This window comes from Serinus canaria, chromosome 6, assembly GCF_022539315.1.
Source record: "Serinus canaria isolate serCan28SL12 chromosome 6, serCan2020, whole genome shotgun sequence".
Taxonomy (NCBI): domain Eukaryota; kingdom Metazoa; phylum Chordata; class Aves; order Passeriformes; family Fringillidae; genus Serinus; species Serinus canaria.
The window spans coordinates 29,353,051-29,375,173 of NC_066320.1; the positions used below are offsets into that span (position 1 = coordinate 29,353,051).

Here is a 22,123-nt window from a genome sequence, read left to right on the forward strand (position 1 = left end):
TAGACTAACCATGGTGGTCATTACCTGAGACTGTATTTTCCAACTTAACTTGAGGTGCTGCAACTCAATCAACATGAAACAAGAAAAATAAGAAATGTAGCTGCAAGTTTTTAAAATGGCCTAGAGTTCTTTCATGAAAGGTTTAGCTCAGAGACAAAATTTGCATGTAGATTGTTATTTAAAGAATTTGAATGTGTTCTACAATACTTGGTAACCATCCAGACTGCTTCCAGTATTGTTACAACACAATTACTTAGTCCTTAGCTGTCAAATTACAGCTGTGACTTCAATATTAGTGATGGCCCCCTTGAACTGCTGAGCATGTAAATATTGATTATTCCATCAGATCTACAGAGCACAGAGGGTAGAAAACATTAACAGCTACAAAAGCTCTCTTAGTTACACTCTGCAGAGTGTAAAGGGTGAGGTCTAAGGGTGACATTGATGTGACAAGAATTTTGAAGGAATGGTTGACTTTCCTGCAACAGCAGCATCCCAGCACATTCCCCATGGCTGGAAAAGAAGTGGAACAATACTGCAGCTGATTTTCCCTATCAGTTATCTGTGTCTATTAATATTTGGAAGAAAAGAAGGAAGGAGAACACTGAAGGTTAGAATTGGAAACTTGAAGTGATTAAACTATTTGCCAACAGAAAATAAGTTAGAAATTAAATACTGAAATTCACAATCCTGTACATGCATAAAATTCTTTTATAATTATTTTTAATGAAGAACTTTAGAATAATTGCATCCCTTCCCTACATCTCAAAAAAAGGACTTTATGTTACAGAACCCTCTTGCCCCCAAATCAATTACTGTCAGAAGCTGGAACCTCAACACCTTCATTGCTGAGGAAAAGAGTACACTGGTATTAACTGGTATTTTCTCCTAGTCTTCCACTACCTTTCTTCATTTTTAAGGACCTGATTTCATTTTAACCTATCCTGACATATATGCTTATTCTAAGGACAGAGTCACTCTACAGGCTAGTAATTCTGCCTTTTTAAATATTTCTTTAAACAAATATTCCTAATTTTCTGTCTCATTCTTAAAAAGCAAGAAATACAGTTTAGGAACATGGCACAGTAGAGTTGTGCAGATTTTCTTCTCATACTAACTTTTCAGAGTTTAAGAAGAAAGCAAAGCAGTGTCTAAAGGCTGAGTAACATCCAATACACTACAGAAGGAAAGTGCCTCAATAATCAAAAAAGACATTTTTAAAACACATTGCTTCTGTCATCACAGTAGTCACCCTGAATCCCAAACCAAAAAGAATAATGATTTCAAACTCCTGAGGGCAGGTTCTATATTAAAGTTTTAGTTCAGATTAGAAATGTGATTTTGAAGCAAATTCACTGATCATCCCCACATTGCTGCTCCTTGGTTGGTATGACAGAGCTGTCTTGGAGCATATTTAATTCCTTTTGGGCAACATTAAACCAGATGTGCTCAAACTGCTACTCCCTGTCCCTGTCTGTCCAAAGGAGCAGACATGTACAAGGAGGAAATAAAAAGGGAGAGGTCAGCACTAGGTCCTCAACACCAACAGGGAGGGATTTCATATCTGCTCCCTTTACACCACCCCACTTATTGATGCAGACATAGCCTAAACCATGCAATGAAACCCCAGCTCTTCCTACAGAGCCCAAACCTTTCAGATAAAAGCTCGTGGTTCTGCTGCACCAAACCTGTAATGATGCTCCAGGCACTGCTGTCAAAAGCAGCTCAGGACAGACATTCCAGAACAAGATCAATTTCCTTATGAAACAGTCATTAAATGTGACAAGGAAATGAGAAGCACAAAGAACAACTTCTTCAATGTCAGCAGCATACAGAAAGGCTGGGGGCTATGCTCTCTGCACCATGAGAGTGTTTTCTCCCATTGTCAGGAGTTTTCTCTGCAGTTTGTACATCAAGGCAGTAACAGGTTGCTTCTCATGCGCAGATTGTTTGAGACAGGTGACAAAATTGAGGGGGAAGAAGAAATGCCACCTCAAACAGGGTGAATGTCAATTCAATCCATCTTTTTCTTGCTCTATCTGTGCCAAAGGGTGAGGCAAGAGGAGTGAATTAAAACACCCAGCACACATCAAAACAAACCCTGTGGTCTCTGTTGTAGCTGTAGAGTCAGGCCATGAACTTGGCATCAATCACAATCCTTCTCTCAGCCTTTTGCTTTTGCACTGCTCCTCTCAAACAGAGTTCTGTATTCACAAACAAAAGCTGGACATGGCACTTATTAATGAAAGGCATTCTGTCAAAGCAGCACACAGCTGAAGAGATGAGGAGGATCCCTTGCTTCACTGACATCAACAGGCTTTGGGAGGTCAGCACAGCAAACACAGCTGCTAAATACACAGGGCTGGGTGCCCACAGAGCAACAAACACTCCTACTGAGGCACTGCACAGTAACAGGAGAATCCCTACTCAGGCAACATCCTCCCTGCTGCATTCATCAGCCTCTAACAGATATAAATAGATCCATTCTCTATAATTTTGCATTGCATTTCTACCTGCTGAATCAAAAAGCTGGACAATTTCATTGTTAAAAATAGCTGTTAAAGTTCGAGTTAACTCTTCTAGTACTTTTTAGGAAGCAGCAATGCAGTGGAAATATCATTCCTGTTTTTATAAAGAGAAAAGCTTTTTCAACATAAACAGCCCTTCTATTGAACTTTAATACACCTCCAACAAAATAAAAAAGAAAATGGAAAACAAGATCTCTTCCCCTCATCTGACTCCAAGTGACCTAACTAGAAAGAAACAAAGCTGTCATATGCAAAGATCTTCAGAGAAAAGACTTCCTCTGTAACGAACGAGAAACTGAAAACACAATGAAGCGGGCTGTGAGTGGTCTCCCTCCTCCTGACTTTTTCAAAGAACTTTTGCTTGGAGACCATGAGAAAAACTTCTACTTTGGCAAATATATGTGATGCATTTTTACACTGGGTTTTAGCTCTGAGCTCACACAGGCACTGACATAAAGACTTACATTCTGCAACTGCCCACACGCCTTTAGAATCCACACACAGTAACCACTCTGTGTGCTCAGGCTTCAGTGGCTAATTCTGTAATTACCCCAGGCAACAAGAACAAAATCAGAAGTGCTGCACAAAGCTATTTTCCCTCTGATAAAATTCACCTGACTACCCAGTTGAATAACTACTGTACAAAAGTGCAGGCAGATTTTTTTTTGGGACGACTCAACTTTTACTGAATGATCTGTACCAGCACATGGCTCTTTCAAGAGTAAAAAACACTTCTTGAACTCAAAACAGGAACATGTAAGGCAAGAAACAGCCCTACACACACAGATATAAATGGCTGAAGTACTACAGCAAAGAATTAGGAGAAGGAAGGAGAGGAAGACTGTCCTCTAAAACAGCTTTCACCTCTATGACCAGTTTAACTTTCTGTTGCTCTTCTTTTAGTATGGGAACATCATCGAACTCCCAGAGCAGGATTACAGTCCAGCATTCCTTTCTTCAGTTTTCAGGAAGAGAACAGGAATGATTGCAAACTCTTGTAATTTAAACCCAAGTGATCTCTCCACCAAGGAGACACAACACTATGCTCTTAATGGCTTTTCCTCTTTTGTAAGATTCAGAAGCAAGCTTAGTTTGTGCACTAAGCTGCCAATATCCAGAGGGAGAAGAGTGGTGGTTACTTGCAAATACTCTGCCATTGAATTTTACCTACTGCAAGTACCAGAAGTAGAGAGTTTCAGGAGCTGCTACTCACTTTCACCCAGTAATTGCCATTTTTCTAAACAGGAATAAACAGGCAGGATATTTCCAAGGCACAGACATTACAGTGCAGGACTATCAGAAGAAATAGTGGCTGTATAAGGAGAAAATAAACCTATTTTTGAGTTTTTCTGCTTACAAGTCACCTCATGCAGGAGTGTAGCAGGAACAAAAACGACACTATCCACCACCCCTTTCCCTAGTGACATGGGGATATTATCTGCACCTTCTCCCCCTCCCACACTCATTTCTGAAGCTGCCAGTAAATAAGATGCTGTATCTTTGCTTGTTACATTCAGTTAAGCAGTTCAGCACACAGCAACTTTTCCCAGCAGCAGTCTTATCAGCAAGAGCCAGCTTTGGCTTTGTAAAGAAAACAATCAGGTTATATTCACTTAGTTCAAATGTACCCACTTTAATTTGAAGAGCACTGACTTGATAAATGTGTGAGTGTAAAAGTGTTTCACAAACAGCTGTGTTCATGCATCTGTGTATTGTGGGGTTTTATTATGTATTTACTTTAAGTCAAGTACTTAAAAAAAAATTATCCATCAAACCCCAAATGGAACCAAATTGGTACAAGAAAAATTTGCCAAAGTAATGTTCACTTAGGCAGTATTTCCTCTGTAAGTAATGAACTGACACCTTGATCACTCCAATTTTTGCAACCAAGTGCTCAGAGAAGTGCAGCCAGCACAGAGACAGGTGTTGATCTCACACCTTCCTGCCTCCCAGTAGCCAGAACAGGGACCAAGGGACTCAGCCTGCGGGAATCTGAGTGAGATCCAATGCCAAGGAAGAGACTGGGCCTGCACTGCTCTTCTGACTTCTCCCCCCTCTCTTTCTGAAGTGCAGCAGGAATTTTTTCAAAAATCAAATGAAGCTGAAATGTACTTACAGTCCTTCCTGAACACAGCTTCAAATAGAAATGCCAGCTTCCAGGTTCTGAGAGAGTGACAAGGTACTATAAACAAAACCCACTTTGTACAAACATAGCAACAAATTTCAGGAGAGAGAGCAGATGTTACTCTGACCCTCCAAGCCTAGATCCCAAATGGATTAAACTAATTTTGTAATTCGATTTTATTTTGAAACAGAGGGAAGGCATGCTTCCTCTCACTGAAGTGGCAGTTGCAGCATTTCTTTAAAAAACAGCCACAGGATTCCATTTCTCCATACCAATCACAACTTCCTTTACTGTAATTTCCAAAGTATTCCCCTTCACAACTGTACTATTTTTCCCCTCACAACAGAGAAACATTTTTTTGCTGAACCAAATCTGTATCATATATCAACAAAGAGCACTACACGCTGATATTGAGAAGCAAAGTAAGTAACAAACACTGACTTGCTTTCTATTTTTATAGAGCCCTTACACTTCCAAAAGCAAGGTACTACTCATCTATTTTGGTTTGGATTTCAGGAAGCTATAAAAAACAGCTGAGAAAGGCAGAAAAAATACAATACTAGAAGTTTTTCAGCACATTTGCAGTACTACATCATGTGCAATGTATCTTCAATTATTTCCCAAGAACCTGTTAGCAGATTTCAAATTTTATTTGGGCATACCTGAACTCAATTTATAGATCCTCTTAGCCAAGATTTAATTAAATCAGATCATAGCTAGGAGTTCATGCCTGTCAGTATTTATCATCTTACTTAGGAGGGAGATAAAACCCAAATAACTTAGCTTTAATGAACTGATGGTCAGACTGAAATGAGCCCAAGGAAATTAACCTCTTGCCCATTAAACAAGATACTCCATATACAGCAACACAGACGGCTTACCATTATTTTTCTTTTTTTTTTCATTTTACTTCTGCATTTAACAGAGCTGGGGAAAAGTATTTGATTCCACACACACACACACAACACCACGGGTCTTTTTCTTTTAACAGTTCATTTACAATTTCTATTTGATTCTGCTATTATCACTGCAAAAAGTTAATTACTTAGCAACAATACATCTGACATCACCTTTGTCAGAGGCTTATCCACTGTTACACCTTTGCCTTGCCACTGGAAAAAAAAATTCTTTGCCTGAAAAATGCAAACATTTTAAGGCAATTATCAGCTAAATTTTCCATGATCTTGTTACAGCAATCATCTTACCATGTTTCGTACCAGTAATTCTCTTTGGCACAAAAGAAATCATCAGGCCCATGGCTGGGCATTTCTCATTGTTCTGCTATTTTTAAGGTGATGTGATCTGCTCCTAGTGTCACTTTTCCAGATGGCAAGAACAAGACTTGATCAGAGCTGATGATCTCCCATCCCTGTAAGGCTCCAGGCTCCCTGACCTTGTAGCTACCTGGTCACCCACCCCTCACCCAAGAAGTCACCTCTCAGTGAGCCTGAAACAACAGCCAAGCTCCTTTCCCCCAGCCCTTGCCTGGAAAGAGCAGGGCATTGCTACCCAAGCAAAGACCAAAGGAGCAGTAAACCCCACTCCCACTGCTCCAGTGCTTGGCTTGCTGCCCTTCTGAGGGGCCAAGCAGGCCAGCAGCAGCTCCCTGTGCTCACACAAACCCTCCCAGGGGTGGCAGGTTTCACACAAACACTGTGGCTCACCGCAGGAGTCCCACTTCCCATTCAGTGCTCCTGTGGCTAACACTTGCAGCACATTATATTTGCATTAACCCATGCAAAGAGACAAACTGCTGGCAGCATTCACCACCCACAGCAGTACTCCAGCACATCATGACAATAACCCCAGAGGCAGCACAGTTCTTTGACCACACCACCTTCTTAATGACACCTGTCAGTATTTTGATAAGTTGAAAAGTAGCAGCACAAACAACACAACAATAAAACATTCATTCTGCCATAATCACAAGTCACAGGGAAAAGAAATATTGGTTCTCCCAGATCTCAAGCAAAACATGACTTCATACAAAGTCAGATTTCTGAAATAAATAAGCTGAGGTGTGTCACGTTTCCTCATGCCTCAAAGTATTGAGGTTCACTAATATTTAGCATTTTATCCCTATTTGCTTTGGAACTCCAGAGCATCTGAAAGCACTGTGGCTCTCCAGCCTTCCACCATAAGAAAAAGATCAACAGCTCTACTTACGCATTAGGTTGTAAATGTGCTTTTCTGCAACATGTTCCGTAAACAGCTTTATAAGGTCATCTTTTAAGTCTCTGTTTAGCTTGGTTTCTATGTAAAATTTATTCTGGAAAATAAGACAGAAGTTTTCAAGTTTGTTTCTCATAATAGCAAATAAAGGAAACTTATTTTTTCTTCCTGAATAAAACCAGTTCAGAATATTAAAGCCGTAGAATATTTCACCTCTAAAGTGTTTCCTTGGTGACTGCATTTAAACTAAATGGAACATTCCTGTACAACAAAAAAACAAGGGTGACAAACTTACTTACATACAGTCATACATATGTATTTTATTTTCTGTATCTACAGCTGTACCCCCATACTGATCCAGACTGGAGAGCTTGTATACAAAACACTTCATTTTAGAACTTTAGGAAATTTTGTAAATTCTCTTAACACCAAAATACAGCTGGACATCATGTTTGCAACAAAAGAAAATATTTTTTTCAATGACTAAAAGTGATGAAACCATTAGAATAGATGAGTTACAATAATAAAACACCAGCACAACTAACCACTTCTGTGGTTCATTGACAGTCTCAGAGGATAGCTACTCAGAATGAATCAGCTGTGGAAATAAGTGATGCATACAAAACTACACAAAAGTGAATTATATAAAAATTTTTAGGATTCCATTACTTTGACCAATTCAGCATTAATAAAGAATTCATCTCTTTGAGGCAAATTCAAAGATAATTCTATTCATGAGTTCCTTGAGGGCCACAATACCTAATGGTCTATTTGGTATCAATGCTCCACTTCCTGCAATTAATTGCAAGCTTTCTTGTGTGTGCCTTATTCACAGAGGTGTTTTAAGAGCTGGGGGGAAAATCTGCTTCAAGATAAATCTCCTAACATTAAAAAGCTAACTTGGAAGTAGAACAGCTGAATTAAATAATTTGGCAAATGGTGTAAAAGAGTTAAATAGACAATCTAACAGAAAATCAAGTCAAAAATAATCCACAGGAACACTTATCTGAGAGATTTACTAGAAGAAGGGATATCTTAAGGGAGAAAAGTTTTTCCAGGCTTTTAAATCAAGTTTTTCTCCTATTTACTAAAGCATTTAACAAAACCAGAACAAACTCTCAGAACACAAAGCAATCTTCATATTTTTGTGTGAAACCCATTCTCTCAGCCATTACCAAAACCACAAACACACCATACCAATCTGTCCAGACAGAAACCCCTTAAACCTGTGAGAGAACATTTACCAGCAGTAATTTACCTTTAATAAAGAATGCCTGGTAGAACAAAGGCAATCTGAGGGCTGAATATATGCCCCTCTTGTAGTTTAAGTTTGTTGCAGTGATGGACAACAGCCTTAAAAAGATGCTTTTATTAAATTTACAAAACTTGCTGCTGGTGGTTCCCTCTGATACCCTGAATTTTTTCTGCCTGTAGAGGTTTTATCAAGGACTAGGACTCAGTTGTTTCCCCTCACCTAGGCCTGTGAACAGAGATGGAGGGAAAGGCTGTGCAGACAGAATATCCTAATTAGAAACAGACTCACTTATTGGTAATGGTTTTGGTCAATGGTGAATTGCCATTGCAACAGAAACCCACAGCAACTAAAGATACACTTCAAGGAAATGTTAAACTACACACCACACTACAGCCTTTCATCAGCACATTTTCCTAAACCAGTTTGCACAAGATGTGCAAATTATGATGCTTCGTTTTGCTCAAGGGCTGGAAAGCCTAAACTTTTAATTCTATTAATTTCATTACTAAAAAAGCAACAAAACCCCCCCACAACTCAACAGTTACAAGACAGTAGGAACACAGAAGAAATGTAAAATACTCTTCACATTTGCTTACTTGGAAACACCTTTCCAAAAAGATGTTCCACTTGTGTGAGCTTAAATAGACAGTGAAAAAACATCTAACTGAAGTACTTCATCTCCAACCCACAGTGCTGAAAGGAGAGAAAGCAGAAGAGCTGGCACCTGCCCCATTTTTGTTAGGGGTAAATCAGGAAGATTTTTTATATAACTTGCCACTACCAGTGATAAGTTATACACTGTGCCAGTATTTCTTGAAAAATGTCTCAAGTCACATAAAGGTCTAACTGACATGTAAAAGATAAGCAGATGTGAGTAACTGAGAAAGTCAGATATGATACAAACATTAATTCCACAAAACACCTTATGATAAAGCAATCTGGCAAATCTTACAAGATGAAACTCAGTTAACATTAAGAGGAGATGAGTAAGTACTTGAAAGAAGAAAAGACAGTATGCTTATCACATCATACTCACATATATTTGTGTATAGACACACACAAAATGCCCTCTAGCTGATTAGCAACAAAATGCAATACAACTCACTAGGAATAACAATATTTTGAGGGCAATGAAAAAATTTTAACCATCCCAAAAACACAGTGCTCACAAATGTTAGGCTCATATAACATGATAACAGATTTTCAGCTCTATCTCAAAGTAAAATGAAAAAATGAGATTCTATAAGAAAAATATATCCTCTAAATTTTATTTTTTATTCAAGTGGAAATATCTTTTCATTCATGTGTGTAGCACACTTTGATATGTACAATCTCAAAGCACGTAGAATAATCTCACTTAAATTTACAAAACTGTTTTCTGCAAGGAACAAAGTACTGTGTATGAAGCTGACTTCCAGTTTCATTTGCTTTATCTTCAGCTACATCCCTGAGCTTCTGAAGGAGCCTAAACCCACAGAATCTCAGAGAGTCTTCTGGCCTCCATGCTTTTCTGACAAATCTGCTGCAGCAGCCTAAGACTGAAAAAAATCCATCACCATGTGAAAAATAAAGTGGTTCCAGCAAAAGGAGGAAAAAGAAAACTCCCTCAGTTGCAAGGTCAGTCCTCTCAGCTCCCTCAGTTGCAAGGTCAGTCCCCTCCTGATAAGCTTGGAAACACCTCCAGGTCACCATACACACCCAGGTAAGAAATCACCTTTCCTGCTTTGGTACGGATCAGGAAAGTGCTGCTGCTGCTTTTAAGACACACAGGACTAAGACAAAGTATTATGCCATATTCCAGTTCTAGATAAAAACTTTAGTTTTTCCTCAGCTTCGTAGATTTTAAAAATATTTAAATGCATATTAAAAGTTTTCCTAAGCAGCAATATAATTATCCTTTCAGAACAAAGTCCTCAAGAGCAACTCAACAGCCTTGGAAACCCCTGATTAAAGCAATCACAGAAATAGAAAGCCTCTCCTCACCTCTGACATAAAGGCAGAGTTTAACAACTTGTTCCACTTCAAAATGCTTTCAAAAGTATCTATTAAAGGAACTGCAAAGCTGTAATTTAGACTGTAATTAGGCTTTCACCTCTTGCAGCTGTTTTTCAATTGTACTTTTGGACCAAAGAGAGGAAAATGTTGTTGCTGTATGAGAAAACTTGGTTAGACTCTACAATGTAAGATTCTAAGAGTACCTGTACATAAAAGTACTTCAAAATGCACACAGAAAAAAACTAACAAACACATTTTTCCCCCTGACTTCTCTAGACGTATTTCCCATCTCATGCACAACACTGAAATTATTTCAGTGAAAAAGTATGACAGCTAATTTGCCATTAGCCTTCTAAACCAGCTGTACAGCTGAGCCAAGTCTGCATTGCTTTTGGGAGCAAGAGGAACTGACAGGTAACAGAACCAGATACAAGGGCAAGTTAGAAGACACCAAGCTCAAGAAAGGCAAATTCCTCTTTTCATGCAACAAATCTGTATGGTAACACAACGCCAAAATACTGTAGCAAGTAGCAAGTTCCATAAATTCACTGAGACACAAGAGAGCCTCCTAAAGGCTCCTGCTTCCCAAACTCTGTGAAATTACCAATGAGAAAAACTTGGAAGAGCTTGAGGTTTATTTAATCTTTTTTTTTTTTTTTTTTTTCATTTCTAAGTGATGCCAAAACAAGGACAGTTTCTGGGAGAAGGACAAATCCCAAGCTTAAGTTATTCATTGCCACAAAAAAAGGGCAATAAAAGTTTTGGTACTTCGACAAAAAGGATACAAATTATTGGTTTCTTAACCAGTCCAAGTACACCTGACAGTGCTATGAACATTATTTTGGCATCATCCATCCAACACTCTGAATTGCTTTATCAAATGATGAAGACATTTCCAAGACACATTTCTTCCTATTTTTTCTGAATCTGAACTATTTGAAAGCAAAAAATAATCACCTCCACAACCTGACCAAACTAAGAAGCTAAACTTTAACAAGTCAATAAATGATGTCTGTACAAAAATATATAAATAATGAACTATTTGAAATGGCTTTTTCCCTTTAAAATCAAAACCGTTCTCCCCACTCCCAGGAAAGAAGCATTAGGGCAAATCTCAAACTGCAAAACTCCGCATTTAAAAAGCATGGCTTCCCCTTCCTCTCCCATACAATTTGATCAGTATTGTTAGGCAGCCACCAAAACTAGGCAGGAATCATAAGTTTTATATGGCAGAAGTTATTATAGCTGCATTTTATTCTTTTCATTTTCAGTCAGTATCTTGTGTATGGACATATTTATTTGAAAAGAATTTTCTAAAACTTACCATATATATGAAAAGAGGCACAATGCTCTGCAATGCTCCCATATACTGTCCAAGAGCTACGTTAAATCTTTCAATATAGAGATCTGGAGGGCTGGCCTGCAAGAAACCGTAAAAGTCAGGTTGGAATTTGAACAAGAGAAAGATCTGGAACAGCATGGGCTATGCTTTCATAGCAAACTCAAACAACTACAAAGGATTTGATACACTAGGTTCACACAAAGCAAGCCACACATCATTCCAGAGTTTCTGCTCTAATTCCCTCCAGCAAAACCAATCTCCCCTCAGTAACTAGGTTTTCCTAAGACTATACATCAGTGCCCAGCACAAGGTCCATTCAACAAGAAATACAGTGAGCATGTAACAAGCTGACACTTAGCATATGCAAATAATCCACTCTTTTTTAAAGACCAGAGGTTTGTTTTGAAAGCACCAGCTGTCATGCCTAGAATCCATAACAAAATGTGCACAAGTGCTGCAGTGTGTGCTCCCACCCCCCTGAGCTTTCACTCCACCAGAGCAGGGTGGCAATAAGCTGCTGCTTTGCAGCTGAGCTGGCAAGTGGTGCATCCTCCTGCTCCAGGGAATGCTGCCCTCCACAGAAAACCTTTCTAAGTCACTGTTGGGTCACCTCAGGCAAGGCAAGTGCTCAGGGGGTTCAGCTTCACAAAGAAGCAAGATCTTCAGAGAGAATTCTGCATTCAGGGCTCATGCTCCAGGTTAGGCTTGTGGAAATCCAGCCATTCTCCAGCACACGGCATCCCCCTAGAACCTCAACCTAAACTTGGCTACACAAAACCCGAATGTGCTATTTCTGGCTACAATACCCTACTTCCCAAAGAAGGGGATAAGGAAGCTTAAAAGATGTGTTCAGCAGCAGGTGAAGTTAAATTGAGAAGAGAACCAGAAGAACAGGAAGCATTAAGCACTGTTTCTGTTACAATATCCATTTGGAGGACTGCAGGGGAGCTGCACTGGAGCATTCAGAAGTGCACTTAGATACCCACAGCTGGAAGCAGAGCTACAGCAATGTCTTCCCTCCACTATCCACTTCTCCACCCAATCCTCCCCCTTACGCAGCCCCACCTCTGGCCCAACCCCTGCTTTGGTCTTTCCAGAGGGGCTGGGTGGCTGCCCGAGTTCCTACTGCTCACATACACAGATACACCTATACAAACCCAAGGGCAAAGTGCTGCTTGCCAATGAGAAACAAAACTTCTCTTCCCCTGCACGGCTTTCCCCTCTGACAGCACCAAGCCAAAAGAAGATGGAGAATATAACAGTTACTGGAACCTTGCAAGAAAACAAGTTCAAAGATTTTCCTAAAGCCAAAGCACCTGTGGCACAAGAAACACTCAAGGCTTAGCTGCAGCTCGACCACCTTATCAGAACTTAAAGCTATCATCACAAACATTTTTCAACCTTTGTATGGACATTCACCAGCAGCCCTAAGAGAATATTGATATTTTGCTCTATGAAGTATTCTAAATTTATGACTTTTTTTCCCCTTAAAATAGCTTCTTTTGCCTCCCTTCTTAATATGCTTAATGAGCACGTGGATAATTTTCACAGCAAACACCAATACAGAGCAGACAGTTCAGAAAGGAAAGCAAAACTGGCAAAGGAAGAAAGAGTGTTATTCCATATGCAGTTGCCAAAGGCTATATATGGTTATTCCTCATTTTGATCATAAGGTTTTAATCTTATTGCAAATGCAGTTCTCAGGGGTGGCCAAGCAAATTTTAGTTCAAAAATGCCAACAACACATAAAAGTGGCTATGAGCTCCAAGGACTTCCTTTCATATATAGCTACATATACAATTTGTTGCAAATAACATGCAATGAAATCTGCATTCTAAGCAGTATGTATTCCTGCTTCGCTCCTTTTCAACCTCAACTTTAAATATGGTTATACCCTCTGATTTGTATACTGCTTCTAAGATTAAAGAAAAAGGAAAATTCTACTTGAAAGAACACGTCAGACAAAAGGAGACCATAGTCTGACACAGGACAGCACTCTTCTCTCACTGATAGACTGCCATTTTCATTTAAAAAACAAAACAACAATAAAGCCAACAAGAAAAACTACAGTCAGAAGCTGTCTGGGCAGTGGAGATTTAATCCCAGGCAATGTGTGCAGCCAGTCTGCCACACTTTTGACAGGGTATATAAGAACTGATATCTTTTTTCCCCTCTGCAGATGAGAACTCTGCTAGCTCAGCTCCCAAAGGTGTCACAGTAAGGGAGGCTGTTTACGAGGGCACAACATCTGAGAATGACCTCAGGAGCCTCTAATGGAAGGATACCTGGGAGCTGTCAACCTCCACTTTGCCTTGCAATCAAGTGGAAAACAACTGGTCTGGATGAAGACAAAAAAAAGCTAAGAGAGGCTGATGGCTTCAGAGGAAGTGCCTCACTAGTGTCAGGCAAATATCAGGCCTTGCTTTTAACCTCTGCAATGCAGAAATTATGGTGGTGTCTGCTTTATCAGCATGACATGTCACTTTTCAATTTTATTCTCCTGATAGTGCTTCATGTCAAGCCCAAAGAGCCAAGACAGTAACAGCAATGGACAGCAACAAAAAAAAGCAAGCTTGACAATCAAACCCTGCTCAACTAAAGCTTGACTTGTAAACTACCAAAATACCCAAGCCAAAGAGAAATCAATAATAGTATTTTCACAGTTCATCTCTGAATTACTGTAATCTTTGTGGGGAAAACAGAACCATCTGTTTTCTGTTCATCACAGTGTTACTGTACAGCTGCTCCAAACTGCCAGACTGAAATCAATTATTTGCTTCAGCACAAGATAATTCTCCACATGTCTACAACTGACATTTATAGGATAGTAACTGGAGCTGGAATAGTTTTACATAAAACTATTTGAATTTTGTAAACTAAAAAGCAGCACATGGTAACAAATTCATGAGTAAACAGAAGTTGCTAAGATTTTTATATTAAGAGGCCATCATTACAGTCCAACTTGAATTTAAAATCTACACTTATTCAGCTATAGCTATTAAAAGAAAAAAATCCAAAATCCGGCTTTGGCTGACAATTTTTATTCCTGGTTCTAGTCTAGAAAAAGAGAATGCATACATTCAGCTGTTTAAATTACAAGGGATGGGGCAGAATTAAGCCTGACATTTACTTCTTTCAACTCCTCAGCAACTATTAAGTGTTTAAACCCACTCCTATCTTACCTGAGGGATGCATTACAGAAGGTATTCAAATATACAAAATACACACTCCTAGCTTAAGGTCTTCCATGAAAGAAGAGAATCCCTCATTCCTTTACTCCTCATCCTGAATCCCATCAAACTGTCAATTCAGGGGGTTGGGGATGGTATTTTTTTGTAAGTTTGTTGGTTTTTTGGATTGTTTGGGGTTTTTTAAACCATTTAATACATGCAAGTTTAAATCCTCTCCTGCATTTGCTCTTATCTACCACTTGTAGGGTTAAGAACAGTTTTCCAGTAACAATTGTATTGCGTGTCTGTTCACAGGAGCATCGAACATTTGCTTGGATTTCTCAAACTGTGGCATTTGCTTAACATCTTCAGCTTGGTTGTAAGGTAGCTGCTTTTTAGTATAAAATACTATGGCTGCTGTGTAAAAGCTGATGTTAAAGACAAAATTTCATCTCCTTTCACACCACAGAGGACATCTCAGCACCAAGAGAAATGAGCAGTAACAAGAAAACACATTTGGGAAAGGATTACATACAAGAGACAGTCAAACAAAACAAGCAGCAGGAGATCCTGTGTACTAAATTACACTGTCCTTATTTGAAAACTAATATCTAGGCATTTCAAGGCAGTTGTGGGCAAGCAACTATGTATTTGAAAAAGATATGGGGTTTTTGAGCTTGAAAACCAGTCTCAATATCATTCTTAAATTGAACATTTGAAATCAGAAGGCAGCTGCTGGCTCATAACAACTCAGAAACAGCTCACAAGAAAGAAACAGACAACAGATCTGTGCTTGAGGAACACAAAGTTAATCTGTTTATGAAGAGCTCTCTGGCACAACCAGCAGTATGTGTAGCAGAGCTTACATTCCTATGGTGAATGGGCAGCTCCATTTTCCTGGGAATATGCTCCCTGCCAAAATGCCAGCACATATGCTGCAGCATCCCTCCCACACCTGCCAAGTGAAAAGGGAGAATGGCTATGACTACACAAATTAACCTGTTATTCATGTAAGTGGTCTGAATCTTCTAAACCACTCTTTGTTCTTTCTCAAGAAAATATAATTTGTTTACCTTGCCTTGCAATGTACGTGATGCCCAGGTCTACCTCACTAGACATTGGTATTATTAAAACATTTTACAAAAAACAGACATCAAACCAACAAAGACTGTGTCTTCCTAGTCAAGCCTGCACTCAATCCTGTTCAAAGCCTCATGACATTTTCTCATGTAACTGTCTTACAGCAGGTTAGTAGGTGTGGGCCATGTTCCATTCCCATTCTATATGCTAGTAAAACAGAAAGACATTGTATCTAAAGACCATCAAAACTGTGTAGCAGTAAGAAAACTTCAGAAGCTTTTCTATCTATTAAACACAGATTCATTTGTGCTGTACTTGTATCTTTCTGTAATTGCATCAAGGTCTGAAGCCCCAGTGTAGTGTGACAAAACCGAGAAAACAGAGCTGCAGAGATAAACAAGCCTTTCCAAAAAGCTGCAAATAATGCTCCTCTCAGCTTAACTTGCTAATGGTTTTGTAATTTTTAATGGCAATTCTGGCACCTCTACTACTTCAAGTCAAAAGCCATCTTTTTGATGTCCACACATAGAGATGCAAACATTTTTAACACTTCTGGTTTCTACCACCTGAGTTCAAATCATCCATATGAGCTGATTCAGTTCAGTGAAACTCACAGCAATATTAAATATTAAATAATTTTAATATTAAATCTGCTTTTGCTGATACCTTTACCAGGGTTCTTTGAGCACCTTAAAGCCCTCACTCAGGACACCTGACTCCCATACACATTCTCCCAAGGAAACAGCAAAGGGGACAATACTTTAAGCACTGCCTGGTTTGAGAGCCAAGACAAAAGGCTGAGAAGTTGTAACGATTGATATCAGGCAGGAAACCTTTCTGGTATTGCACAACAAAGACTATAAACCTGCAGGTCCTGGGGGCCAAACAGCAGACATGCAAATAATCTACCAACACCAGTGACTCCTCAGCGCAGTCATGTTCATGATAAAAAAAAATATAATTCATCATCATAAAAAACCGCACCACAAACAGAAAACAAAAAAACAGATCTCCTTTTCTCTCTCCTCTAGATAAATAAAAGGTGCAACATGACAAATAAATGGTTTTCAGCCCTCAATCATTTCAAAAAGGAAGCACTGAGTTTATTCTAACTAAAAGGAAAATATTGCTCTGCACCTGCACAAAAAAGCTACATTTGTATCAAGCAGGCTCAAAGCCACAGCACATTTTGACTGTCAATGCTTTGTGTACTTTCCAGCATCTTTTGCTGAAGTGCTAATGGGTAAAGTGCTTGATTTTAAATTACTTTATCAGAGTGCATAAGAATAAATTAAGCCAGAAACACCAGTGCCTAATGCAAATACAGTTTTACTCATTTTAAAGAGATGTATTTAATTTGAAAGCATATGTTTGTGTATCCACCCTACCTCATACATCTGAATGACTCAGCAATTACCCACAAAAACAGATGACATTATTTTAAACCACAACATAATGAACCATGTCCATTACCAGTGAAATGTTTCCAAATAAAGCATCTTAGAAAAATCACCTGCATGCTACAGGCTTCACAGACCTCAAGACAACAGGAAACAAGTTAATTTGTGTTTTCTGCAGCGACGCGTTATTTTTTTTAAGCTGATAAAATCCACAATTCCAATCAGCTTAGGAATTAGGGAGATTGAATTCTCAATTACTGAAAGTCCACATGGTAAAACTCTGTCTTAACTAATGCAGAGAAGCTGGTCATCTGCAGGAAAGGAAAGCAATCCTTGCTGTGAGTCTCTCCATAGCAGTCTGAAGAGGGGATCATTAAACTGACTGATACATTAATGAGGGAGCTGGAAATGGCTTGGCATCCAGGAGGCTCCAAATCAGCCTGGTGACAAGCACTTCATCTCATCTAAATGTACCATTACTCAGCAAGCACTGCTCACAGCTCTTCACCCAATGTCCAACAGGCAGAAATACACCAGCCCAGCCACATTTTCCTGTGGCCTCTGCCACCACTGACAGTAACTCTCTTGAGCTGAAAGCTGTGAAACAATCCCTCAGGAACACACAGGGCAACAAACACCAACACCACACAAGCTGTCCTGAAGTGTGGAAAAGCAGAAGACACACAGAATGACCAGGGTTTGTTCTGAGTGTATCAGCACAGGACACCCAGATCAGGCCAGATGAGTGTCCATCACTCTGCTGACTCCAGCTGTGGCCAGGCAAGCACAGGGCCACACACACAGGGAGGGGGGCAATAAATAAATAAATAAATAAATAGGGAGTTTCTGCAGCAATGCCCCGAAGAGAGAAACAAACTCCATTAAGACTAAATCCATGCAAGAGCAAGTCTGACCAGTCCCCTGAGGTGCTCCCACTTTTACTGTTTGGTATCTGGGTTTTATTGGTTTGGCTGTTGATGAGTGGTTCCTGTAGGAGACAGCTTGCTCTGGCATGTTGGTTACATGCAGACACTCTGCAGCCCACTTGCCATTTAACTGTTACACTGCTATGCAAAGAAAGTGCTGCCCTGCCCAGAGAAAGACATTGCATTTGTCTGCCATTTCAGTTTCTATAACCATCTGTTTTCTTACACACACTAACATTCCTGCTTCTACTGAGCTACTTTTGCATCTCTGAACATTAAAAACCAACAACTTGCATCAAGTCATAGCCTGCCAAATAAACAGATCTCTTAAATGTTGTTGGCAGGTGAATGAGATTATGTCAAAAAGCAAAAAAACCACAAACTGTGCATTAAAAGGATTCACATATATAGGATTTTTTTCATTGTTTGTCTGTGGGAACTAGAAACTTCTATTTACAAAGTAAGTTGCTATTGCTGCTAGGGTAAAGATCTAGAACTGCATTTCCAACATAAATTCCGGGTGACTGAATGTCACCAGAATGTACTAAGATCAAAGAAGTATCAGAATAATAAAACATATTGTAGTAATTCTTAAGAGTAAAGTTCACAAGCCACAGCTAAAACAGTTTCTTTACAGAATAACTTTTTGAGGCACGCAAGAGTTTTACCTCCAGCAGCTCAAAAAGATCCATTTGTCATCCAAAAGCCAAGTCACGTTCACACGTCACACAAAACCCACATGATGCACTCAAGGATGGTATTGTGTTATATTACAGGTGTGTCTAACCCACATAAGGAAGCTTTTGCAAGGCTAAGATTGCATTAAACAGTTGTCTCAATTATTATTTTAACAAGCTGATTTTCAGAAGGCAGCCTTGTTTTTAGGCAGAAGTATTTGGGCTCATATGTGCTAAAGCAAACTTTAAAATCAGCTGCCTCAGTTTTGGGACTTAGGAGAAAATAGTCAAGGATTAGCAAGTAAAGAATTTGGGTTATTCCCAAATTCAAATCAAACTAAACCCATGTATTACCATGGGATATATCAGAAGAACTGGCCAAACCTGTATAGCTGAAATGATTCATAGTTCTCACAAACAGAAGAAAAAATGCACAGGCTGCACAAGCTCAGCAGAACCAAGGGAAGGCTTTATTTTAAATACTATATTCACCAGCTCCAAGCAATTTTTACAGAACACTGAGGCTGTCACTCCAAGAGGAATAAAGAGACCATAAAAGAGAAAAGAAGAAAGAACCTAGCAAATACCATGCCTATTAAATTTCTTTATAAGAAAAGCCACAAGAGGAAAACAGTGCAACAAAAAGGACATCAGAGGGATCAGAGTGCTATATATTTTGGGAATGCACGTTTAGCCAGAAATATCTGATGCAGTTAGAGCATTAAGACTGTTTTGGGCTGACCTAAATTAATTATCAAAGTGTTAGAAGCACTGAAGAAGCTGCTGTAGTTTAGGGTTTCTTTGGCTTCTCTACTTCACGCACTGCAAATGAGCACAGAACTCAAATATCAGCTATGGAAGTGAAAAAAGCTTCAGGGAAAAGAATCAAGCAGTGTTGCTGCTACAATGACAATTTCAAGTACATAACTGGAGATTCTAGTCTAAAAGGAATGTTCAACAAGGAACACACGTGAAAACAACCATGGATGCACAAGTAAGATGCAGAGAAGGATAGAGATATGCAAGCTATATATATTAGGACTGCTGTAAACCACTGACATCTACAGATTGGCAAGAAAAATGCAGAATAAGCTGTAATGGAACTCCATATGCATTAATTCTTAACTTATACTTAACAATCTATATAATTCAGTTAAATTTTTTGCTTTAGATTTTCCCTTTTGTGCTGCTTTTAGTTACACAAGAACCATAAACAGCTTATACACATTTACACAGGAATGGCAGACATTTATCTCATGTGCTCAGATCACTTTGACTGAGGCATTTACATTCCAGATTATACTTAAGATTTCCCATTCCCCATTCTATATCATATATTTAGGTTGAGCCACTGCCCTCCATATGGTTGAGATCTCCAAGGTCTGGCAGTGCCAAACCCTTGGATCTAGTAGTTGGTTTTCAGTCTGACAGCCCAGTAGTGAATGAAGTAGTTGACAATTTTGTAAGTTAATGCAAATCAGTCATAATAGCAATCCCCTCCACAGGCCACCTACATACTGCTCTGATACAACCACAGATCCCAGCAAAGAGAGAATTAGATTGTGCAGCTTCTTACCTGCAGCTCCTTTGAGACTCTCTCTAAGTGGTTAGTTATCTTTTTTATTAGGTCACTATACATCTGTTCCGAATGCTGCTGGCATACACACTTATACACACAACTGCAGAAACAAATATAGGAACAAACAATGAACTTACAACAGTTTGCAATGAAGGGCAACAGACTTCAAAACATTTTGTTAAAGTTTTAATTTATAGGATTAAAGAGTTAATTGAATGATTGTTGAACTTTTAAATACAGTCCTAAGGTTGGAATGAGCTCCAGCAGGCTCTTAGGGCTCCCCTGGTGGCTCCAGAGTGTCCATCCCATTCCCCCTCCCCAACTTCATTTTAACGTACAATGAGTTCTCTTACAGTGCACTTCAAAAACAGCCAGGACATTTCTGTCAACAGCACACTCCTGCTTTTGTCTCTCCTTTGTCAATGAAATCTCCATTAAAATAAGCAGGTTTAACAATTCTATGAATATTCTAGGATAAAACCATCACTAAAAGAAGGGGAAGGCTGACAAGTAGCATAGAAGTAGCACTTTATTGCTTTCATACTGCAATATAACATCTGCAAAACAAGGCTATTCATTGAAGACATATTTACAGAAGTTATAAAACAAATACATTTATCATTTTCAGCAAGACGTTACTGGAGTAGTCATCACTGTCAGGACTAACACCAACATTCATTTGTCCCAAGCAGCTTTTACTCCTCAGTCAGCATTTCAAAATTTAGCTGCCAAATCCAAGAGGCCCAGGGAGACTTCACCTGGTATCCTGGGCAAGTCACATCTCTGTTCTGCTACCTTCTCCACTCCTCTGTACCAAGAACTGAGATAGCAAGCAATTTAGGCCAGAGACTGCTCTTAGGACAGGTGCAAACAACTGATTTCCAGGAGGTCCAGACCCCAGCCTCGAATTCTGCAGGCTTTAAATGGCCCCAAAAGCCCAAATGGGTCTATGGGAAAACAACACTGTATCTCTGCAGGAGAATTATGACTCTCCAATTCTCTACTGAGAAGATAGCACAAAACCAGGTAAACTACAAAAATGGCAAAAGTCTGCTTATTTGGTGAGCTATGTTATTTGTTAAAAACCAAAAGACACCCTATACCTCTCATATTATTACATTTTAAAAATACTGAGTATCTCTAGTTTGCTATTATTTATATATTATCAGTCAAGGTCATTCTTTTTCTTTCGTATCAAGTCTACGAATAGCAGATCCTATATAGAAGCAAGCAACTGCAAAAGATATTTTGGTGTAATGCCTTTTGCCAAGAGCAAAAATATCAGTTTGGTTTGGATCAAAGAGAGAAACACTGATGAGAAAAGTGAGACTGAATTTTGTGTTCTCTTACGAAATCAGCCAGCTGGATAACCACAGCAAATGGCCACACATTTGTTTGCTCCACAGCTAACCAGTACACAGCCACTTCCACAAGCTGACTGCTTTATTTGTATGCAACTAAACTGATATTTAAAGTACACTTCTCCTTAGTGTTACACACACCACTGCTGCCTCTATTTCTGCAACATGTTCTGTAGTCAAACACCATTCTTCCCATGTACACACAGGGTGTGTTTACATTTGATTTGAACACTTCTACTTAGAGGTTCCTTCTCCATTCTGAGATCCTGTTTTCAGTTCCTGATTGTGGGCTAATTCTGTGAATCATCCTTGCCCTGATATTACCCAAAAGAAGTCACAAGCTTGTTAGTTCTTTAACATAACCAAACACCTTAGGAAAAGGAAATCGCAAAAAGCACATCAAGAGGGTAAACAGTGGATGAATATCCAAGCTCTCCTGAAGAACAGAAAACTGCACTGCACCTGGGAGGCAGTGGAGACTGCTCACGTTTTCCTCATCTCAAACCCTCCTTC

At 39.2% G+C, this 22,123-nt stretch overlaps 1 protein-coding gene across 2 annotated transcripts in view; it reads right to left on the minus strand.

The window, feature by feature from the left end:
- CACUL1 (CDK2 associated cullin domain 1) overlaps positions 1-22,123 on the minus strand; it is a 43,757-nt gene that overhangs the window by 12,747 nt on the left and 8,887 nt on the right. The window contains exons 3-5 of one of the 2 annotated variants that reach the window (XM_030241191.2): positions 20,247-20,349; positions 11,400-11,495; positions 6,820-6,922 (exon numbers count right to left, since the gene is read on the minus strand). In XM_030241191.2, the coding sequence (XP_030097051.1) occupies positions 6,820-6,922; positions 11,400-11,495; positions 20,247-20,349 (302 nt within the window). The remainder of the gene's footprint in view (positions 1-6,819; positions 6,923-11,399; positions 11,496-20,246; positions 20,350-22,123) is intronic. The other variant, XM_030241192.2, reaches the window with a different exon arrangement.